Below are 23,054 nucleotides of genomic sequence, written 5' to 3' on the forward strand. Positions count from 1 at the left end.
ATATTAGGGAGGGGGGGGGGGCGGAGTGCTGTGGGAAGCAGTCATCACTATTGATTTTAACAGACTGTAGGGAAATGTTGACTTTTTTAAAAAATCCAGCACTGTGCATTTATATTCATTTATATACATAAAGTAACAAAATGGAAAGCTAGAACTATTAACTCCATCAGAGTTGTAAAGTTTGAGGCAAAGTTATACTTTGTTTTAAATTTTAAAAAACGTAGAAAGTGTTTCTGAACACCACGAACGTAAACTTGAAGTACAGTTTCATGGAATCATCAAACATAACCAAAGCCGGATTTTCCTATAAGCTTAACAAGCTTTAGCTTTGGGCCCCCGCTTTCCTTGGGTACACCTAAATTAGTATTTTCGTTTTAATGGTGGTCGACATTTTGGCGACAAATTTAGTTTTTATTTTTTAAAATTAACTTGTTTTGTTGTTTTTTTTAAACCATGGTAGAGACCAAACTATTTTTCCTATTCAGTTAACTTAGGCAAACTTTCTTTTTATTAAATAAAAAATATTTGACACTGTAATAGCCTATAGGCCTAATATCTGGACTTATAAAGGGCCTCATATTGAAAATAGCCTAGGGCAGGGGTCGGCAAGCTTTTGCGACGGAAGAGCCAAAAGTTACTATCTACAAAATTTCCTAATCTTCAAAGAGCCACTAACATTTTTATGCACTTCAGTAGTGGAAAGTTTTGAACAATTGCCACGGCGCTGGACACAGCACAGTTGTGGTGCTGGGCATAATGCCCAAAGTTTCTTCCAGGCATCTCTTCAGGGGTCCCCCCTCCCCCCTGAGAAAGTCTACCGCCCCCCCCCCCTCCCAGAGCGAAATAGAATCCATATAGAAAATATATACATTTAACGGTGTCCGCCCCCCACCCCCTTCCTGGAAATTTTAGTACCCCCCCCCCCCCCTCTGGAGAAAAAAGTCTCGAAGAAACGAAACACTGCTAATGCCCAGCGGCTGTCAGCTGTCCATATACGCTCTACTCCACCTACTCATTGTTTTTTCTTTTGTTTAAAGTTGTTTTTGTTTTTACGTTTTTACAGTATAATACTTAATGAGTTTTGAAAATAAAATAATATAATTGTTATGGAAATGGAGAGCCGCATATTGACATCAAAAGAGCCGCTTGCTGCTCGCAAACCGCAGGTTGAAGGCCCCTGCTCTAGTCGTAACGAGGGTCATGATCCATTCTCAGAAATTCAACTTAGTTTTTGCATTGGGTTTTTTTCCAAGGGAAAAAACTCAAAACTAGATTTCAAAATAACGAACTTTTAAAAAAACAAACTATGTCTTAAACGCTATAACACTATTTTTAATTGTAAACAACAAAATTTTAAGATTTAAAAGCAAATTTAAAAAATATTTATCTATTGCTAGTTAATTCAATATTATAGTGTATCATTAATCCAATAACATCAGTAATATGAAACCCTAATAAACATAACATGGTTGCTAGTTAAAATACAATCTTTTCCAAGTAATACTGTTTTGAAACATATGGACTCTCTTCTTTATTATTGGAGATATCGGATGATGTAAAGTGTATTACTAAATCGAACACAAATGCAAGGCATATGCATGTAGATATATTATAGATTGCCGGAGCGGGCGATGGGGCTAGTGTTAGTTTCTCGTATAAGGAGTATAGAACAGAGGTCGGCAACCTTTTGATACGGAAGAGCCAAAAGTTACAATTTACAAAATTACCCAGTTTTTAAAGAGCCACTAACATTTTTATTTCAATATAAAATTTGATAAGGATTATAAATAAATAAATAAATAAATATATATATATATATATATATATATATATATATATATATATATATATATATATATATATATATATATATATAAATAATTTAAAATAAATAGCTTTACATTTGAAATAATATTTATTCATTTAAAAATACACATGTTTTGCAAACAAAATATTAAAGTATTTAGGTATTTCTGCTAGAATAGTGAAATCATTAATCAAAGTATATAACTTTCATTATTGAATACTATTTACAATAGTTTGGCCTTGCATGCCTTTTGAAAGTTTGTTTCAACCTGGCTCAGAACTTGTTGTTTTTTTTCAAGCATTCCTCTAGATTTTATTTGTTAGTTGGCTTCTTTACTTTTTATTATATTTATACAAGAAAACGCTTGCTCGCATGAATATGTTGACCCAAATGCCAACTTCTTCACCTCAATGTAGCATCCTGGAAGACTATTCCATGCGTCACATGGTAGGGCCTCAACTCGCGGCATTTTTTTTACAGCTGTCCACCTGTGCAGCGAAACGTGCAGGTTTTTCTGGACCTCCAACTCTCCTAATTTGCTCTTGAGATCTGTGAACTTACCAAGCCAGAAACGTTTGGTTTTCAAATCCAGCAATTTCATTTGAAACGAACCAGCATGAATTCCAAATAGCTCAAAGTTAATCCCATTTGTTTTTGTGTTGAGGGAGTCTACTATGAACGTCAGAGTGCTTGCATTTGTTTTGAATTGCTCAAATCTCTCAGTGAACCCATCCTTCATTTTGTTTATTGTAGTAATTCATGTTAATAGTAGCATTGGTTTCATCGTGATTTTCGAAATTAAGCAATTTACCGCTCTCCGTATCTTCAATAAAAACAAGTATTTATTTTTCAAAACAATCCACTTCTTCAAGCAAGGTATTGTCTGGGTTTACATTTAGCTCGTTTAGTTTCTTTATGATATCCACCATGAAGTTGAATGTTTCAATTCGGGATGGATAATTTAATAGGACATTGAAATGGTGAGTAAATAAATAATCTAATAGAAAAGCGAGTGTTTATTGATTATATTTATTATTATATCGTTCATTACCGAGTGTAGCAGAACAATATTTTTTAAGTTTTGAAAATAAAATAATTATTAATATTTGTGCATGGAACTGAAGAGCCGCATTTTGACGTCAAAAGAGCCGCTTACGGCTCGCGAGCCGCAGGTTGCCGACCCCTGGCCCAGGGTTCTTATTAAGTCTAAATCCGGTCCTGGATATTACATAACTATATTTTTCATCAAATGTTAGTTTTAGTTAAAAAGCTACACATGCATACAACACAACACATATATGTTGACACAGATATGTTGACACAGATCATTCAATATTTACACACAACATATAGCCACATCCAGTTGGGACAATCATAAATTTAAAACTTAAAACGGATATTTCTTAAGAAACAATGTATAATTTACAGTATGAAAGAAATGGAAACGAAACAAATATTGCAAAATATAAGTTTAATCAATCTTAAATAATTCTCAAATCTTCAGCCGTGTCGTTTGTATTTAGCACAAGACATCCAGTAAATAAAATACCTAATGCACTGGTTTATACAAGACAAATGCAATCTGACCATGGAAATAAAAAATGGTTACAACATTCACATAGTTACCACTAGACTATCGACTTCACGTGTACAGTAGACCTGTAAACAAACAAAACCTTTTAAATATAATATCCTCAAGGCGGAAGTGTGCAATTCTGTATAACTGCAATGCATATGGAATGGTGTTCGGTTTGAAAGCCCTGATTATAAACAATATATTTTAAATTTATAATGGACGATTGGCCTCGTATGTAAACGAATGCTCAATTCCACCTGTTAAAAATGTGGCATATAATAAATACAAATTAAAAATCTAATGAGTTTTGAAATGCATAATTGGTTATGGTTGTGTAAACTAATTAGGGAAAGTAAAGGTGACTGGGCATAGTGCTGATCAATATCTTCGTTATCAGAGGAACAGATTAATTGTTTTTTATATACCTCATCTGTTATAATCTACCTCATCTGTTATTATCTACCTCATCTTTTATAATCTACCTCTAGTTATAATCTACCTCATCTGTTATAATCTAACTCGTGTTATATTCTACCTCATGTTATAACCTACCTCATGTTATAATCTACCTCATGTTATAATCTACCTCATCTGTTATAATCTACCTCATGTTATAATCTACCTCACCTCACCTGTTATAATCTACCTCATCTGTTATAATCTACCTCATCTGTTATAATCTAACTCTTGTTATATTCTACCTCATGTTATAACCTACCTCATGTTATAATCTACCTCATCTGTTATAATATACCTCATGTTATAATCTACATAATCTATTATAATCTACCTCATGTTATTATCTACCTTATCTGTCATAAACGGAAACATAACTATCTTTGCTTATAAAAATATTTTATAATTTTATTTATGCTATTTATTATTTAGTCATGAATATGACTCAGTGTTTGAGTGTTTTATTGAAAAAAAAATATTTGAAATGTCAAAAGTGGGCCTTATAAATTGGGGTTTTTAGAAAATGGGTGCCCCTACGTGGGCTATCAACCCACTACACATGTAGGTACAGAGTTATATAAAACTTGATATAATAATAAATATAATTCTTTAAATAAGCACATCTAAATCTAATAGTAATGGTTGTTAAATGACAAGCGATATGACTTAATTGTATGAGTAAGTAGAAAATATTTATCCGAATTTCTATCACAATTAACATTTTAACTAGATTAATATTTAAATTTTTATCTGCATGAATCAGAAATATTATAATGAAGAAAACTCATTTGAAAAAGATGATCTTCTCTTACTTTTTTGGTACTGTTTTAATTATCATAAAAATGAACTCTAAAAATAATAAATACTAGTTTTATGAACGATCATTGGATTTAATGTTTTTTAAAAATAAATGAACGTTTATTTTCATAACCGCGTAACACTTTTGTCAACATCACTTATATACCCTAGATTGTCCTTGCCCGCGTCTCCGTTTTCAGTGCCGACTTCCAAGGAGACTTTAGAAGTTTTCGTCTCGTTGACATTGTCAGACAATACATCTGGTGTGAGGCTGGTCTGAGAGGCTTTTAATGTGTTGGACGATGATCCCTTGATGGACATCTCAATGTCCGTTTTGGCCTCTTTGTCATATTTCTAAGTGGACGGGGGGGGGGAATCAAATACAGCAACATTGTCAGTAGAAAATTAATTGACAAAAAAATTAACCGAATGTCCTAGAGACAGATTTATTAAAATCTATAGTTGTAAATAGAATCACACTTTACCATGAAAAATTTAGAAGCATTTTAAAAATTAATGTGTAGCGATCGTTAAAAGTTATGTGACGCTTTTACCCCCATCCCCCTTCCCACACTCCCCCTCCCACACATCATCACAAAAGTCGACACTTTAATAATATTGACTTCTTGTATGGTCGATCTTTTATAAGAAAAAAGAAGTTTATAAAGGCTGCTTGTTTAATTAGAACATCACAAAATATGAATTAGTATTGGTCTACTCACCCCTTCGTGGACGATACCAAAACGAAAGAACTTTTTAACTTTAGCTGGCAGACATGGAATCATTTCCTCAAATACCGGGCAGATGAGACGAGGGTCAATGGTCTCTGGTCGGGTGTAGCCTGGGGTGATGTGAGCAGAGGATATTTTAAAAATGTAAATTATGCTGAAATGTACAGGTAACCCATCACAAATCTATAGTAAAGATGGCTCTATAAACCAGACCTACATGAAGCAAGGTATAGGTACACCCACACTTCATACTTATAGTCGCTAATATAGCCCTAGACTCCAAAGTTACCTTAGCAAATGTAGCCACACACCCAAGACATACATTTAGCATGGGTAGCACTATACTCTAGATCTACATGATGCATAAATAGCCCTACACCCCAGACCTACCTGTAGCAAAACTTATAGGTAGCCCTACACATACCTGTAGCAAAACTTATAGGTAGCCCTACACATACCTGTAGCAAAACTTATAGGTAGCCCTACACATACCTGTAGCAAAACTTATAGGTAGCCCTACACATACCTGTAGCAAAACTTATAGGTAGCCCTACACATACCTGTAGCAAAACTTACAGGTAGCCCTATACCACAGACCTACCTGTAGCAAAACTTATAGGTAGCCCTACACCTACCTGTAGCAAAACTTATAGGTAGCCCTACACCTACCTGTAGAAAAACTTATAGGTAGCCCTATACCACAAACCTACTTGTAGCAAAACTTACAGGTAGCCTTACACCTACCTGTAGCAAAACTTATAGGTAGCCCTACACATACCTGTAGCAAAACTTATAGGTAGCCCTACACATACCTGTAGCAAAACTTACAGGTAGCCCTATACCACAGACCTACCTGTAGCAAAACTTATAGGTAGCCCTACACCTACCTGTAGCAAAACTTACAGGTAGCACAACACCTACCTGTAGCAAAACTTATAGGTAGCATTATACCTACCTGTATCAAAACTTATAGGTAGCATTACACCTACCTGTAGCAAAACTTATAGGTAGCATTACACCTACCTGTAGCAAAACTTATAGGTAGCCCTACACCTACCTGTAGCAAAACTTATAGGTAGCCCTACACATACCTGTAGCAAAACGTACAGGTAGCCCTATACCACAGACCTACCTGTAGCAAAACTTATAGGTAGCCCTACACCTACCTGTAGCAAAACTTACAGGTAGCACAACACCTACCTGTAGCAAAACTTATAGGTAGCATTATACCTACCTGTATCAAAACTTATAGGTAGCATTACACCTACCTGTAGCAAAACTTATAGGTAGCATTACACCTACCTGTAGCAAAACTTATAGGTAGCCCTACACCTACCTGTAGCAAAACTTATAGGTAGCCCTACACCCCAGACGGCTAGCATGCCGAGTGCTGTGTAGTACATGTAAGACAACTTGTACATTTCTATGAATGGATCGCTGCAACACAAAACAATTGTGTAATTTAATCATATCAACACCAGGGACTACACATACATGAGCTAACGTTTCTGTACAGTCAAATAATTACTGTAGCTCTCATATCAAATGACAAATATAAATAGGTAAAGTTTGTTGTATTTTTAATTTGGCACGCAGTTTGGAACTAAATTAGTTTAAAGTGTAAGTAGGCTATAGTTGTTTTTGAAAAGTAAAGTTCCCAATTGAACCTGACGGTCCATATACTCAGCTGCCTTAACTTTCCCTAAAGTGAGTCAGGTACACATCAGAGCTGGGTGGATTCAGGGAAGTTTTACCGACTTAAACCCGGATTCGAACAGGAGACTTTCAGGTTAACAGTAGTATGCTCTACTATTCAACCATGTCGTCTCTTATTTGATATTTTTTTTTCACGAATAAAAAAAAATGTGTTTTCTTTATTGTGTCGTTTAAGAACATCGTTTAGTTATCTAACTCACAGAAACCAACTGCAGTACAACTTTTACATCAGTCGCTATCCTCTTCCTAATACTTCACCTTAACTCGAAATAAAAACATAACAATAACCATAATCCTAATGCCCAGCAGTGGTACGTCTAACCAACATCCCTCTCACAACAAGCCACTCACCTGGACTCTGTGGGGGTGGCCGGTGTGGTTGTCACGTTGACCGGAGAGGGGGTTGGCTTAGCCGTGAAGTTACAACCCGTCACGAAAGTGGGGGAGACGGGTGTCTCTATGTTGTAGACGAATGATCCGATGCCGATCCAGAACAGGATGGCTAGGGAGCCAATCAGACCACCAAAAGCGCCCTATAGCAGAAAAGGGGGGGGGGAGTAACATGATAGGAGAAGGCATTGTTTCTCTTCAAGGAAGTCTGTTACAAACATATTGTTTTAACAATAATAAAGCTCATGCTTGCTAAACCGAAAAGTCTCGAGTTCGAACCCTCGGGCAGATGAGGCTCGTTAGCTGGGGACAGCAACTCTTCTAGGAGAGACAACTCCAAAATTAAACAACTGCTGCCTTGTAGTTTGTTCTTGGTTGGACAAAGGCTATGGAAGCAAATCCAAAAAGAAAAGCAGGCTGAAATCGGAGTCAATGGCATCAATGGCGCATAACCAGTTGACACGTAACGCTTAATTGTGTTGGAGACGTGGTCGAGTAGGCAAAAAGCTCATGGTTGATAAATTCGAACAAAGTCTCGAGTTCAAACCCACTGGCAGATAAATCTCGATCCCCTTCAACACTAATAATTAAGAACGAAGAAGAAGAAGAAGAAGAACAAAGTCTAATTACAAAATACTTTTTAAAGAAGTCTACACTAAACACGTTTTTAATAGTCTTTTTAGCGTCTCTCAATATGCCAGATCCCCCCCCCCCCCTCCAAAGCCCAGGTTGTTCATATATCGCAACAATCATGTCAACCAATTCACACAGCGTGTATCTCAGGTAAACATTCAGCTATAAATAGATGAGATCAAATACTCACCCGTCTGTTGGCCCACGGGAAGAACATCCCCAGGGTAAAGACACCCAGCAGTGGCCCGTTCAGTATACCAAACACGATGTAAACAGCCTGAAAAAAATGCAGGTCCTTGTTTGATTTGGTTTCATTTTTTTTAGATTTGGTTACAAATTAAAGATTTTATTCTGATGGTGAATGGTCGTGCAACTGTTATATAACACAAGCATGATAGAGGAGGCTTTAATACCATACAAGGATGATACAGGTTGAGGTGTTCTAAACGTTGAATAGAATTTTCATGTTTCTAAGTGACTTCCCATGTATTAATTTCCAGCAATCAAGGGAGACAAACAATTCATATATTCTTATAAGTCGTTAACAGTTCCAGAATAATAAATTTAAAATATGCCTTCTTTTTTTTACATGTAAATATACATGGCTATTAACAATCAAAATTATTGTATATTTAGGTATTTGTGATGTTTAGATTTTGTAATTGCCATTAGAATTTTAATTTAAAAGAAAACTTTAATCGGTTTGAATAAATAAATTTTAAACCCAAGCAAGTACTACCTGACGAATGTTCAATACCTCAGATACACTTTTGTAGTACACATTGTCTATATAAATAATGTACATACTATTTCGCCCTTGGGGGCGGTGGGCGTGCAACTTACCTGTAATATAGACCCAAGGTGTGACACAACATAAGCCAATCCAATAGCTAGGACACCGTAGAAAAAAACTAAAAAAAAAAAAATATCAGATAATTAAATCTTTTATAATATATTGCATATACTCAAGATAAGTTTACATATAATTATCCACAACTTACCTATTAGTTTGGGTACAATATACTTACCTAACACGTTTGGATATAATTATCCACAACCAGTGCCGGCGCGAGGTTGTTTAGCGCCCTAGGCAAAACTTATTAAAACACCCCCCTCGCAATTTTTTGTCGGGCCCCCTTATTTTATATATATATATATATACATACATACATACATACATACATATATATATGTATATATATATATATATATATATATATATATATATATATATATATATATATATATATATATATATATATATATATAAGACGGTCTATAAATTAGAAGACTGTCTCACTAAGTTTTAAATTAAATTATTTCATTGCAAAGTATGTCCGTCACAAGACAACAAATCACACACAGAACTCATTTCTGGCTTGGAATAATAAAATTTTAAAATTTCTTATTTACGCCCAACAAAAATTAGGAATAGTAATAGTGTTCCTTCTTATTTGGCAAGTCGGTCAAAGACTATGAATCAAGGAAACTTGATTTTCCATTTTATAGCTTAGTTATTCGTCAGGATGCTAAAATTTAATAATTCTTAAGAGAAGAATTTTTAGTTTTAATTCGCTTAGTAAAAAACTATTGTAATTAGTTTTATCGGACCCCCGATTCGACTATTTAAAAGAGAGAATAAGTCATGGAAGTGGTTTAAAGATTTGCCTATTTTTATACTATATTGGAATTTATATAGAAAAAAATATTTTAAAAAGTCTTGAAGAAACACTGGTTATAAAAGCCCCCCGACCTTTTCAAATAAGGGAAGTGGGGGCGCATTTTCACCAACGCGAATACTTATAAATAGGTCTAATTTGAAGGTGGGCGCAAAACTGATAGTTCGTCCTAGGCACCTAAATAGGTCGCTACGCCTTTGTATATATAGTCAATGTAATCTAATCAAAGTTGTAAATTATTAGGTAGTTTTAAATAATTGCGATTTCATATTTTTGCGCCAACCCCCCTTCCCCCCCCCCACGGACAGCGCCCTAGTCGACCGCCTAGTTCGCCTTAAACAACTTACCCATAAGTTTGGATACAATTATCCACAACGTACCTATAAGTTTGGATATAATTATCCTCAACTTACCTATAAGTTTGATTATAATTATCCACAACTTACCTATAAGTTTGGTTATAAGTATCCACAACTTACCTATAAGTTTGGATACAGTTATCCACAACTTACCTATATGCTTGGATACAGTTATCCACAACTTACCTATAAGTTTGGATATAATTATCCACAACTTACCTATAAGTTTGGATATGATTATCCACAACTTACCTATAAGTTTGGATATAATTATCCACAACTTACCTATAAGTTTGGATATTATTATCCACAACTTACCCATAACTTTGGATACAGTTATCCACAACTTACCTATAAGCTTGGATATAATTATCCACAACTTACCTATCAGTTTGGATACAGTTATCCACAACTTACCTATAAGTTTGGATACAGTTATCCACAACTTACCTATAAGTTTGGATAGTTATCCACAACTTACCTATAAGTTTGGATAGTTATCCACAACTTACCTATAAGTTTGGATAGTTATCCACAACTTACCTATAAGTTTGGATAGTTATCCACAACTTACCTATCAGTTTGGATACAGTTATCCACAACTTACCTATAAGTTTGGATATGATTATCCACAACTTACCTATAAGTTTGGATACAGTTATCCACAACTTACCTATAAGTTTGGATATGATTATCCACAACTTACCTATAAGTTTGGATACAGTTATCCACAACTTACCTATAAGTTTGGATATGATTGTTGTCCTGAACTCGCTGATCTTGGTCAGGCTGGAACATGACTCTTGCATGATGTCACGTAACGTCACAGCTGACAGGGCATTGAGGCCAGATGACAGGGAGCTGTGGGGTCAAATGTCAAAGGTTAGATGACAGGGAACTATGGGGTCAAATGTCAAAGGTTAGATGACAGGGAACTGTGGGGTCAAATGTCAAAGGTTAGTTGACAGGGAACTGTGGGGTCAAATGTTAAAGTTTAGATGACAGGGAACTGTGGGGTCAAATGTCAAAGGTTAGTTGACAGGGAACTGTGGGGTCAAATGTTAAAGTTTAGATGACAGGGAACTGTGGGGTCAAATGTTAAAGTTTAGATGACAGGGAACTGTGGGGTCAAATGTTAAAATTTAGATGACAGGGAACTGTGGGGGTCAAATGTCAAAGGTTAGATGACAGGGAACTGTGGGGTCAAATGTCAAAGTTTAGATGACAGGGAACTGTGGGGTCAAATGTTAAAGTTTAGATGACAGGGAACTGTGGGGTCAAATGTTAAAGTTTAGATGACAGGGAACTGTGGGGTCAAATGTTAAAGTTTAGATGACAGGGAACTGTGGGGTCAAATGTTAAAGTTTAGATGACAGGGAACTGTGGGGTCAAATGTCAAAGGTTAGTTGACAGGGAGCTGTGGGGTCAAATGTTAAAGTTTAGATGACAGGGAACTGTGGGGTCAAATGTTGAAGTTTAGATGACAGGGAACTGTGGGGTCAAATGTTAAAGTTTAGATGACAGGGAACTGTGGGGTCAAATGTCAAAGGTTAGATGACAGGGAACTGTGGGGTCAAATGTTAAAGTTTAAATGACAGGGAACTGAGGGGTTAAATGTCAAATGTTAGATGACAGGGAACTGTGGGGTCAAATGTCAAATGTTAGATGACAGGGAACTGTGCGGTCAAATGTCAAAGGTTTTATTACAAGGAACTGAGGGGTTAAATGTTGAAGTTTAAATGACAGGGAACTGTGGGGTCAAATGTCAAAGGTTAGATGACATGGAACTGTGGGGTCAAATGTCAAAGTTTGGAAGCAAGGGAACTGCGGGGTAAAACGTCAATGTTTAGATGACAGGGAACTGTAAGAGAAAAGTTTAGATGACAGGGAACTGTGAAGGTAAAGTTTAGATGACAGGGAACTGTGGGATCAAAGTTTAGATAACAGGGAACTGTAAGGATAAAGTTTAGATAGCAGAAAACTGTAACGATAAAGTTTAGATTACATGGAACTATCAACTCCTCGCCACACAAACTATATATAATTCTAGTATTACACATACACTGGATGGAAAACACTGTGTTAGGGCAGGGCAACCTTGTGAACAAACCACTCTTGTGATCAAATCTCGCCACAACAACACAACAGTCCACATGTGTAAGTAAACAAACCGGCAGACAAACCGGAAGTAACGGCAGTGTTTTGATACCGTTGTTATGTTTGAAGCGAGGTCATGGATACGGATCAGTTGAAACTGGTTTGTTCGGCCTCAATACCCAAGTTCTATTTATTGCGTTCTGAAAAATATGCTAACAGCCCTGTTTCGGTGTTTTAAGTCTACTTCAATAAAATAGTTTTTGTGATCAGTTTCTTTCAGGCATCGCCCCTCCCCCCGAAGAAAGTCTACCGCCCCCCCCCCCCCCCTCGAAGAAATTCTACCCCCCCCCCCCCCCAGAACGAAATGGAATTTATATAGAAAATTTATATTTTTACCAGTGTCCGCCCCCCCCAGGAAAATGTTGTCCGCCCCCCTCCCCCCCCCCCCCCGAAAATATAAAGTGATAGATTTAGAAGACCAGAGGCGTAGCGAGGGGGGGGGGCAATTGTCCCCGGGCGCCGACCTTAGGGGGCTCCAAAATGGGTTGGAAAAATAAATTGAAAGCTCGAGGTGAGGTGCAAATCGAAAATTTGAGAGGGGGGGGGGTTGCAAATCGAAATCTTGAGGGGGGGGGGGGGGGTGCAAATCGAAAGTTTGTCCCCGCCTCTGAAGAAGACTAAATGAAAAAAAAAATGGAACCGAGAGGGTGCTAAAAAGAGACCGCAGGTAAAGCTAAAAGGTCAGACCTACCTGAGACTAGAGCTCAAAGGTCTGACCTACCTGAGACTAAAAGGTCTGACCTACCTGAGACTAGAGCTAAAAGGTCAGACCTACCTGAGACTAAAAGGTCTGACCTACCTGAGACTAAAAGGTCTGACCTACCTGAGACTAGAGCTCAAAGGTCTGACCTACATGAGACTAAAAGGTCTGACCTACCTGAGACTAGAGCTAAAAGGTCAGACCTACCTGAGACTAAAAGGTCTGACCTACCTGAGACTAAAAGGTCTGACCTACCTGAGACTAGAGCTCAAAGGTCTGACCTACCTGAGACTAAAAGGTCTGACCTACCTGAGACTAGAGCTCAAAGGTCTGACCTACATGAGACTAAAAGGTCTGACCTACCTGAGACTAAAAGGTCTGACCTACCTGAGACTAGAGCTAAAAGGTCTGACCTACCTGAGACTGCCGCTGACGACACACGAGACGAAGACACCAGGCAGGCCAGGAAAGTCTCCGAGGATGTCCATGACGTACAGAGGTACAAGCTGGTGGGGGGGGGGGAGAGGACAGGAGGTTGAATAATATTTTTAGAGCATTTTAAAAATATCCATCTCATAACGAATAGACATGTACCTGATAAATAATAAACTATTTAGAGATATTTTACAATACACGGCTCAAATGATTCCAGGGATGTGGAGTTGATAGTCATAATTACCTGATTCCATAGGGGGTAAGGGTAATTTTCATCTAAGCAGAGATGGGTAAAGGGGGGGGGGTCGTGGTAGTCATATTCACCTGGTCAGAGATGGAATGTTGTATTTACCTTTTCAGATATGGGATGTTGACATATTTATCGTGTCAGGTATGGGATGTTGTCATATTTACCTTATCAGAGAAGGTGTGGTAGACATAATTACCTGGTCAGTTTTGTCCACAAGACCGTAGGTGATGGGGTGGCAGTCGACGTAGAAGGCGAACATGACGATGCCGATCATGCAACAGGTGCTGACTATAAACATCAGACCCGGCAGGTTGATCCACATGGCACTGGTGTGATACAGGTGAGCACAGGTGAATATAATGTACACAGGTGGGCGCAGGTTAAACCAGTACACAGGTGGGCACAGGTTAAACATGTAGACAGGTGGGCACAGGTTAATCATGTACACAGGTTAGCACAGGTTAAACATGTACACAGGTGAGCACAGGTTAAACGTGTACACAGGTGAGCACAGGTTAACTATGTACACAGGTGAGCACAGGTTAAAAAAGTACACAGGTGGGCACAGGTTAATATAATGTACACAGTTGAGCACAGGTTAATTATGTACACAGTGAGCACAGGTTAAACATGTACACAGTTGAGCACAGGTTAATTATGTACACAGGTGAGCACAGGTTAAACATGTACAGAGGTGAGCACAGGCTAATATAATGTACACAAGTGAGCATAGGTTAATATAATGTACACAGGTTAATATAATGTACACAGGTGAGTACAGGTTAATATAATATACACAGATTAATATAATGTACACACGTGAGCACAGGTTAACATAATGTACATTGATGAGCACATGTTAAACATGTACACTTGAGATTTCTCAATTATATGTACACGTGATTAATTATTAATCATTTACATAAGTGATCAATCGTTATTTATGTACACAATTGATCACAGTTAGTGGTGTAAACAGCTGATCTCACGTTAATTATATTTACAAGTAATTTAAGGTTACAATTACGGATACATAAACACTTTCCACTACTTGGAGACATTGTTATAGGGCTGGTAAGTAGGTCAATAAACAGTTCTATTGCCCATGCAGGTTTTATTGAGCCATAGAACTGGTTGGTGACCTACTTACCAGCCCTATAGTGTAAGTAAACAATAAAAAAAAAATAACCTCATAGATGATGTGTTGAAATGTAGCCTTACATTTTATTGCGATTTTTAAAAATTAAGTAAACATTTGATCTTGTTTCTTGTTTTGTCGAAACTATTTTAAAATGTATCATTTCACGGACGTATTTTCACTAAACTGTGATTACCATATGCATGGAAAAAAGTGAAGTACACTTTTGAACCTGACGGTCCGAGGAGCAATGAAGTAGAGTTCACTTGTTTCAGTGACCTCGGCATATAGAAGAAATAGTGAGGTCATCACTATGCTCAGCCACTTTTTACTTTCCCTAACCTGCGTCAGGTACCCATCAAGCGTGGCGTCGTAAAGTAATAATTCCGATGTTTGTAACGAGTAGCAATGAATGAGGGCATGATGACCTACAGCTGAGCTTTCCTGACCGTGGGGCAGCTCAAACAGCGCTGGACCTGGGCCTGGTTGACCCCGTACAGGTACATCCAGAAGGCCCAGCCCCCAAACACCATGGACCAGATGGAGTGACGGACCTTGGGGTCGGGATTCGCCCTGTGGAGGGGGAGAGAGAGAGAGATTACAAAATTAGTGGAGCAAGTTTGATTGTAAGTGACTTCAATAACCAGATATCATCCTTCATAGTAGATGTAATCGTGAAGTCTACTACATGAATTGAAACATTATGTCATCTTGAGATTTGGCGGATATCTAAGCAAACGTTTTAGCTTATTGATGAAAAATTAACTTACTTATTGATGGAAAAGAAATTTACTCTTTCGGGTAAAACAGACTTACTCATTGATAGAAAACAGACTTACTCATTAGGGTAAAATATAATTACTCATTGGGGTAAAACAGACTTACTTATAGAGCTAAAACAGACTTACTTATAGAGCTAAAACAGACTTACTTATAGAGCTAAAACAGATTTACTTATAGAGCTAAAACAGACTTACTTATAGAGCTAAAACAGACTTACTTATAGAGCTAAAACAGACTTACTCATAGACCTAAAACAGACTTACTTATAGAGCTAAAACAGACTTACTTATAGAGCTAAAACAGACTTACTTATAGAGCTAAAACAGACTTACTTATAGAGTTGAAACAGACTTACTGGGCTAAAACAGACTTATATATAGAGTTGAAACAGACTTACCGGGCTAAAACAGACTTACTTATAGAGCTAAAACAGACTTACTCATAGACCTAAAACAGACTTACTTATAGAGCTAAAACAAACTTACTTATAGAGCTAAAACAGACTTACTCATAGACCTAAAACAGACTTACTTAAAGAGCTAAAACAGACTTACTTATAGAGCTAAAACAGACTTACTTATAGAGTTGAAACAGACTTACTGGGCTAAAACAAACTTACTCATCAAAGACAATCCGCCCGTGTAGGTTGGCTATCTCCCAGGCCTTGTCAAAGCCTCCCTCCACCATAGAGCCCTTGATGAGCACCGCCAACAGACCCGCTATGATCACACCGGCCTGAAAGGTGTCCGTCCACAGCACGGCTTTCATGCCGCCCTACAAGCAGGGATTGGGGGAGAGATTGGGGTAATGATTTGGGTAAAGATTGAAGTAAAGATTGGGGTAAAGATTGGGGTAATTATTGGGGTAATGATTGGGGTAAAGATTGGGGTAAAGAGTGGGAGAGATTAGGAGAGATTGGAGTGACAATTGGGAGAGATTGGGGTAAAGATCGGGTTAATGATTGGTGTAAAGATTGGGAGAGATTAGGAGAGATTGGAGTAAAGATCGAGATAAAGATTATGGTAAAGATTGAGGTAAAAATTGGGAGAGATAAGGGAAGATTAGGATAAAGATTGGGCTAAAGGTTGGGAGAGATTGTGGCAAAGATGAGGAGAGATTGGGGTAAATGGGGCAGAGATCGGTAAAGAAAGTTTGGGCAAAGAGTGAGTCAAAAATTCTCGTAGTCTCTGGTCTCGTGGTCCCTGTCTAAAGTGTCGTGGTCCCTGTCTAAAGTCTCGTGGTCCCTGTATTGTCTCTTGGTCCCTGTCTAAAGTGTCGTGGTCCCTGTCTAAAGTGTCGTGGTCCCTGTCTAAAGTGTCGTGGTCCCTGTATTGTCTCTTGGTCCCTGTCTAAAGTCTCGTGGTCCCTCTCTAAAGTCTCGTGGTCCATGTCTAAAGTCTCGTGGTCCCTGTCTAAAGTCTCGTGGTCCCTGTCTGAAGTCTCGTGGTCCCTGTCTAAAGTCTCAGGGTCCCTGTCTAAAGTCTTATGGTCCCTGTCTAAAGTCTCGTGGTCCCTAACCGAGGTGTTGAGTTACCTGTCTGAAGAAATCAAAGACTCACCAAGGTCGTGTAGAAGGTGACCACACATCCCATCCCTATGACTGACCCCCACAGGTGGACGCCAGTCACTGGAGAAAACCAATCAGAACAATTAGGTCATACAAATTATAGAAGTCACCGCCGATAGCACATAAAGCACATAATTAAATTAGGGCAAATTTATAGGATTAATTAAAGATAAAGGCAAGTTCCCCTTCCAAATCTGACGGTCTATAGGGGCAGGTGAAGTAGAGTTCGCCTGTTTCTGTGACCTGGGCATATAAAAGGGTATAATGTGGTCAGCACATTTGCCCAGCCGCGTGAGGGAACCCATCAGAGCTGGGTGAACTCAGCTACGGTCTACTGGCTTGAACCCGGATTCGAACTCTAGACTTACGTGTTAGCAGTCTAGCCCTCTAGGCCACTTATATAATGGTAATATGTAATACTAGTAATATAAATGTCTAGTACCAGACTGTTCTAACGCCATTATTCTTTTTTTTTCCGAACATATACATTGTTAGGTTATAAATCCACCTAGGCATGATTAAAAAAAAAATTAATTCCATTTTACCAAGTGCTTAAATACAAAAATTCTTAATGAAATGAAACTTTAAAACCTAATTGTAAACATCTTTCAAACTGGTATTACAACAGTCTGGTTACGGTGAAGCGAATATATTGACGATTAAATAAATAAATAAATAAATTTTATGTATATATATATATATATTATATATATATATATATATATATATATATATATATATATATATATATATATATATATATATATATATATATATATCGACAATACCAAAGTATAATTTATGTTATATCGGCGATACAAATGTTGACACGATGAATGATTAAATGAAATAATAGTGTATCTTCCCCTACTATCTCCCACCACCCCAACCCCTCACCTACCTGCATTAAGTGCCAGGGCCGGGGCATAGAGCAGAAACGCCATGTAGATCAGCTGTAGGGAGTAGAACAAGAGGTCAGGGGTCAGCTAAATCTTAAGATTGTCACGTCTAAACACGGCATACTTCACTTGTCCCACTAGATCAGTCAAATCTCGTGCACGAGATGTCTGAAGTATTTGTTGCTGAGATCTTTACGTCCTTGAGATAGTTTGTGCGTGGAAGATTTTGTCTGAGATATCTTGTCCTATCGTCATTTTGTCTAATGTATTTTTTCCTAGGACCATTTTGTCTGAGATACTTTGGTCCTTGAGATATTTCGTACTTGGATTATTTTGTATTATATATTCTCTCCTAAAATTATGATTATAAATAAAGAAGAAAAAGCGATCTAACCAAGTTATTTAAATCTTATAAAGCCTTACGAGCAGAATTGAGAATAATTGTAATGTTTACATATTAAATTAAAAATATAATCCACGTGATTGGTCTCAGCTTGACTGAACATCATCTCAAAGCTTTTAGAGAATAAACCGAACACCTTTCATTTAATCAGTCACCTTTCTGTCACCTGTCTGTCACATTTCCGTCAACTTTTTGTCACATTTTGTCACCCTTTTCTTACCGTCTGGGCGATGAGGATGTAACAACCAAACAGGCTGGTGGCCCTGTCAAATCTCATCTGCAGGTACTGGAAGTATACAGGTAGTTTACATTTAGTTTACACAGGTAGTTTATAGTTAGTTTACACAGGTAGTTTATAGTTAGTTTACACAGATAGTTTATAGTTAGTTTACACAGATAGTTTATAGTAAGTTTATACAGATAGTTTATAGTTGGTTTACACAGGTAGTTTGTAGTTAGTTTACACAGGTAGTTTATAGTTAGTCTACACAAGTAGTTTACATTTATTTTACACAGGTAGTTTATAGTTAGTTTACACAGACTGTTTTTAGTTAGTTTATACTTAATTAATTTACACAGACAGTTACATTTAGTTTATACATTTAGTTTACACAAGTAGTTTACATTTAATTTACACAGGTAGTTTACATTAAGTTTACACAGGTAGTTTGCGTTAAGTTTATACAATTAGTTTACACCGTTTGCAGTTAATTTACGAAGACTACAGAGGCGACGTACAATTTACAATTGCAGTTTACGACTAATTTACACTGGCAGTTTGTAGTTAGTTTGAACAGACAGACAGGCGGATAGACGAACAAACAGACAGAGTGATAGTTAAAACGTTTTTTCTAAAACGCGTGTGTAATATTTTATAATACTTTTTATTTTTATTTTTTTAAAAGCCAGTTTCACCATCGGAATAATTAATGCAGTACGACTAACCCCACAATAGCTTTCACTTACTTATGTTTTAAAATGCTTATTTTGAACATAAGCAGAGTTACTTGTATTTACGTGGGGTGGCGTGGCAGTTTTTATGAGTCCTGATCAGCTTGTTGTATATCACAGTAACACAGTAAATCAGAGGCGTAGCAAGGGTGTGTTGAGGGGTTACAGCCCCCCTTTATTCTTCCCAAAACGACAGCGGTCTCAAGTCGTTACGGCTATTTGCGGATATTAGGTAGCTATTTTGATCACCCCCCCCCCACACACACACTCCTATAATAAAATCCTAACAATGCTATGAGATCTAGATAGGCTTGTTATTGTCACATTGAAGACTACAAACATCAAGCACCTGTCACGTACTGTTGTTTTATATTTATTATTTTATTTGATTAGAAATTTAAGGCTGTTCTTCTTTCGTTTTCATGTTACGTTAGCTGGTCAGAATATGTTTACAACAGACTAATCCCAGACTACACCGCACTACGAATTATATATATATATATATATATATATATATATATATATATATATATATATATATATATATATATATATATATATATATGTATATATATATATATATATATATATATATATATATATATATATATATATATATATATATATATATATATATATATATATATATATATATATATATATAAATTCAGCTGTCTAGCATTTTGTGTAAGCTAGAGTGTAGTTAAAACTAGCAGTTGGAGAACGGAGTAATCAGTCAAAGGTAAGGCTGATTTAGAAAACTCACTGACGCGAAACATGACGATTAGTAACATGACTACAGTGTTGGATGCAATCATATAGGACAATTCGCTATTTGAAGCACGCTTAGTTAAATAAACCGGGAGTGATCTCCCCTAAACTTTCTCGAATATTCTTATATAAAATAACAGGGGATGGGAACTCGGGCTATAGACATGATTTTTAATCCATTTTAAATACTTAAAGTTTTAAAAATAGAATAAAATCTCGTAGACAAATTAATTGCACACCAAGTGAACGCCAAATAAATAAACCGGTAGTGATCTCCCCTAAACTTTCTCGAATATTCTTATATAAAACAACAGGGGATGGTAACTGGGGATATAGTTATGATTTTTAATCCATTTTAAATACTTAAACTTTTAAAAATAGAATAGAATCTCATAATTAAGAGACTTAAAAGATTTCTTTAAAAACCCGGCGGTTCAGTGGTAGTTATGTTGTTTTTAGTAGATAGTCTAAATCCAGATCTTAGCGACTACGTATAGTTTTTCCGTAGATCTAGTCCAGATCTAGAATCGAGATCTAGATCTATATCTAGAATCTAATTAGAATTTAATTAGATAAAGTAAAAAGTTATAAAAGTTTAGGCCGAGAAAATCGTATTGTATACATTTCTCGTAGACAAATTAATTGCACACCAAGTGAACGCAAATAAAAAAAAGCGCATAATAGTGCGCAATATTATTAGTACTTTTAAAATTTACATTAGTTTTTTGAGAAATCGGAAGTAGCGTAAATTACTACTTCCAGTCAACGGAAATTACTCAAACTTTAACAGAAGGTAGAGAATTAGATCTTTTACTTACATGTGAAATTTCATTTATCTATCTGAAATAGTACTCAAGTTATAGGCTTTTAAAAAATTCAAAGTAGGAAAAGTACCACTTCCGGTTATCGGAAATCGCTCAAAAGTTGATACGGATCTACGATTTTGATAAAATACTTATATATGAAATTTCATCAACCTAGCTGTAACGGTACTCAAGTTATCGTGTTTACACACGGACAGACACACACACGGACAGACACACACACACACAGACATACGGACAAGATTGCAAAATTATGTTTTTCCGTATCAGTGAGGTGTAAAACGTCGAGATTTGTAAGAATCTCGATTTTTTTTTTTGCACGATTACAATACTTTCTCTATACTACATATATACGAGAAAGTAAAAAGTAAAATTGCAGCACGCTTTATGATGTGTGACACACAATTGAGTTTTAATTAATTTTTGTATACACCGACTAAGACATTTTGTCGAAACCCTGTCACTGATTTCAGTATCCGGTTACATTGATTTCAGGGCGCTATGTAAACATTTTCATGACTAAGATATACTTCTTTTGTACACCCGACCAACACCATCCATCACCATATCAATTTACAAAGTAGGGTTTGACAGAGTGTATTCTTGTATTTTATTCTCTTGTTTTAGTTTAGCACTTGCCGCGTTTAAAACATTTAAAATATTTTATGAGCGACCATTGCTTTTATTTAAAAAAAAAAAAAACATTTTTCCTTTTTTATTTTCAGTACATTTTAAGCTTACTGTTATACAAGATTATTACATGTGTTAATGGAAGCTTTTATTTAGTTCACAATATATGTCTGTCTGTATGTGAGTGCAAATCTAGTAACTCATATTGGAACCATGTATTAGGTCCAGGATTTGGTTTTGCATATTCATTCTCAGCCGAAGACAGGCTAAATCAGTCATAAAAAGCTAATCAAAGGCCAATTAAATTCAATAACAACAGGGGAGAGAACAAGATTTATCTTCTTCTCCGTACTTAATTCCAGTGTTGGAAGAGATCCATCCCTCCAACACCATTAAGCCTTTGTCCATCCAAGAACCAACTACATGGCAGCAGTTGTTTGATCTGTCCGGGGGTTCGAACTCCGGATTTTTCGGGTCACCAACCATGATCTTAACCGACCCGACCACGTTAGGAAATCACACACGTTAGCGACCAAGACTTTTACTAAAAAAAAACTAATTTTTAAAATTATTATTTTTCTTGTCTTCGTTGCATTTTTAAAGCTTATTATTTTACATTTGTTTCATTATATAATATCATTGTCGTTAAACCTGAGACCACCGCCACGTCTAAATGCTATCCAACTCCAGCAGCCTAAAGAGATTAAAAGATCTCTACCGTTTTACTACGTGGTGTACTATCTACCGTGATAAACCCATTTAACGCTCCTGTATTGTATGGTAATGCGGCTCTCTACAACATGACAGTACCTGGATACAGGACAACGCTGGCACAGAGTTACGGGTTAACGGTTTAACTTGAAAATAGTGGTTGAGTTTAACCTTTACCTATCGGCCTACCTGGTGCCGTGTTTTATGGGTCGATTTTATACGGTGAAGACAATGAACGAGGTGTTGAGATTATGTTTACTAGGTCGCTGCTAAAAGCGAGATTATGTTAAAACAAAGTTTTAGATTTAATAGTATCATTAGAGATACAAGCTAGCTAGCAAAAAAAGTTGTAGACCCAATTGGCAGACAGCCAAAGGAACTAATGATCAATAGCTTTTAAGCCTTCAACATCAATACAATGTTACAAGTTATCTTGATTAGGTTGGGGTTTTTTCTGGTGTAATTTGATTCAATCGAAAGTAAAACCAAATAATGTTTGGTACCAGGTACCAGGTAGGCCTATGTATTTATAGAGCATAATGAGAAACTAATGATGGTTTGTCTAAAATTATTTAATGTACTAACAGACATTTCCACTGCCAAACCTGATTCAATTGGTTGTTAAAATAGAGAGTTAAGCATGAAATTGGAGGAAACAAGTTTTTAAAGTTACGGGATGACAATTTTAAG

At 36.6% G+C, this 23,054-nt stretch overlaps 1 protein-coding gene across 4 annotated transcripts in view; it reads right to left on the minus strand.

The window, feature by feature from the left end:
* Positions 1-3,271: 3,271 nt before the first annotated feature.
* The window catches only part of LOC131938747 (sodium-coupled monocarboxylate transporter 1), a 37,978-nt gene continuing 18,195 nt past the window's right edge, over positions 3,272-23,054 (minus strand). For 3 of the 4 annotated variants that reach the window (XM_059296887.1, XM_059296889.1, XM_059296888.1), the window contains 14 exons: positions 18,698-18,763; positions 18,077-18,128; positions 17,168-17,235; positions 16,228-16,382; positions 15,258-15,398; positions 13,884-14,013; positions 13,420-13,508; positions 10,885-11,006; positions 8,951-9,018; positions 8,298-8,384; positions 7,436-7,617; positions 6,705-6,805; positions 5,360-5,478; positions 3,272-4,991 (listed from right to left, as the gene is read on the minus strand). In XM_059296887.1, the coding sequence (XP_059152870.1) occupies positions 4,764-4,991; positions 5,360-5,478; positions 6,705-6,805; positions 7,436-7,617; positions 8,298-8,384; positions 8,951-9,018; positions 10,885-11,006; positions 13,420-13,508; positions 13,884-14,013; positions 15,258-15,398; positions 16,228-16,382; positions 17,168-17,235; positions 18,077-18,128; positions 18,698-18,763 (1,608 nt within the window). In that variant the 3' untranslated portion in view covers positions 3,272-4,763. The remainder of the gene's footprint in view (positions 4,992-5,359; positions 5,479-6,704; positions 6,806-7,435; positions 7,618-8,297; positions 8,385-8,950; positions 9,019-10,884; positions 11,007-13,419; positions 13,509-13,883; positions 14,014-15,257; positions 15,399-16,227; positions 16,383-17,167; positions 17,236-18,076; positions 18,129-18,697; positions 18,764-23,054) is intronic. The other variant, XM_059296890.1, reaches the window with a different exon arrangement.

The sequence above is a fragment of the Physella acuta genome, unplaced genomic scaffold (genome assembly GCF_028476545.2).
Source record: "Physella acuta isolate Inbredline_101_S28 unplaced genomic scaffold, ASM2847654v3 ptg000256l, whole genome shotgun sequence".
Lineage (NCBI taxonomy): Eukaryota > Metazoa > Mollusca > Gastropoda > Physidae > Physella > Physella acuta.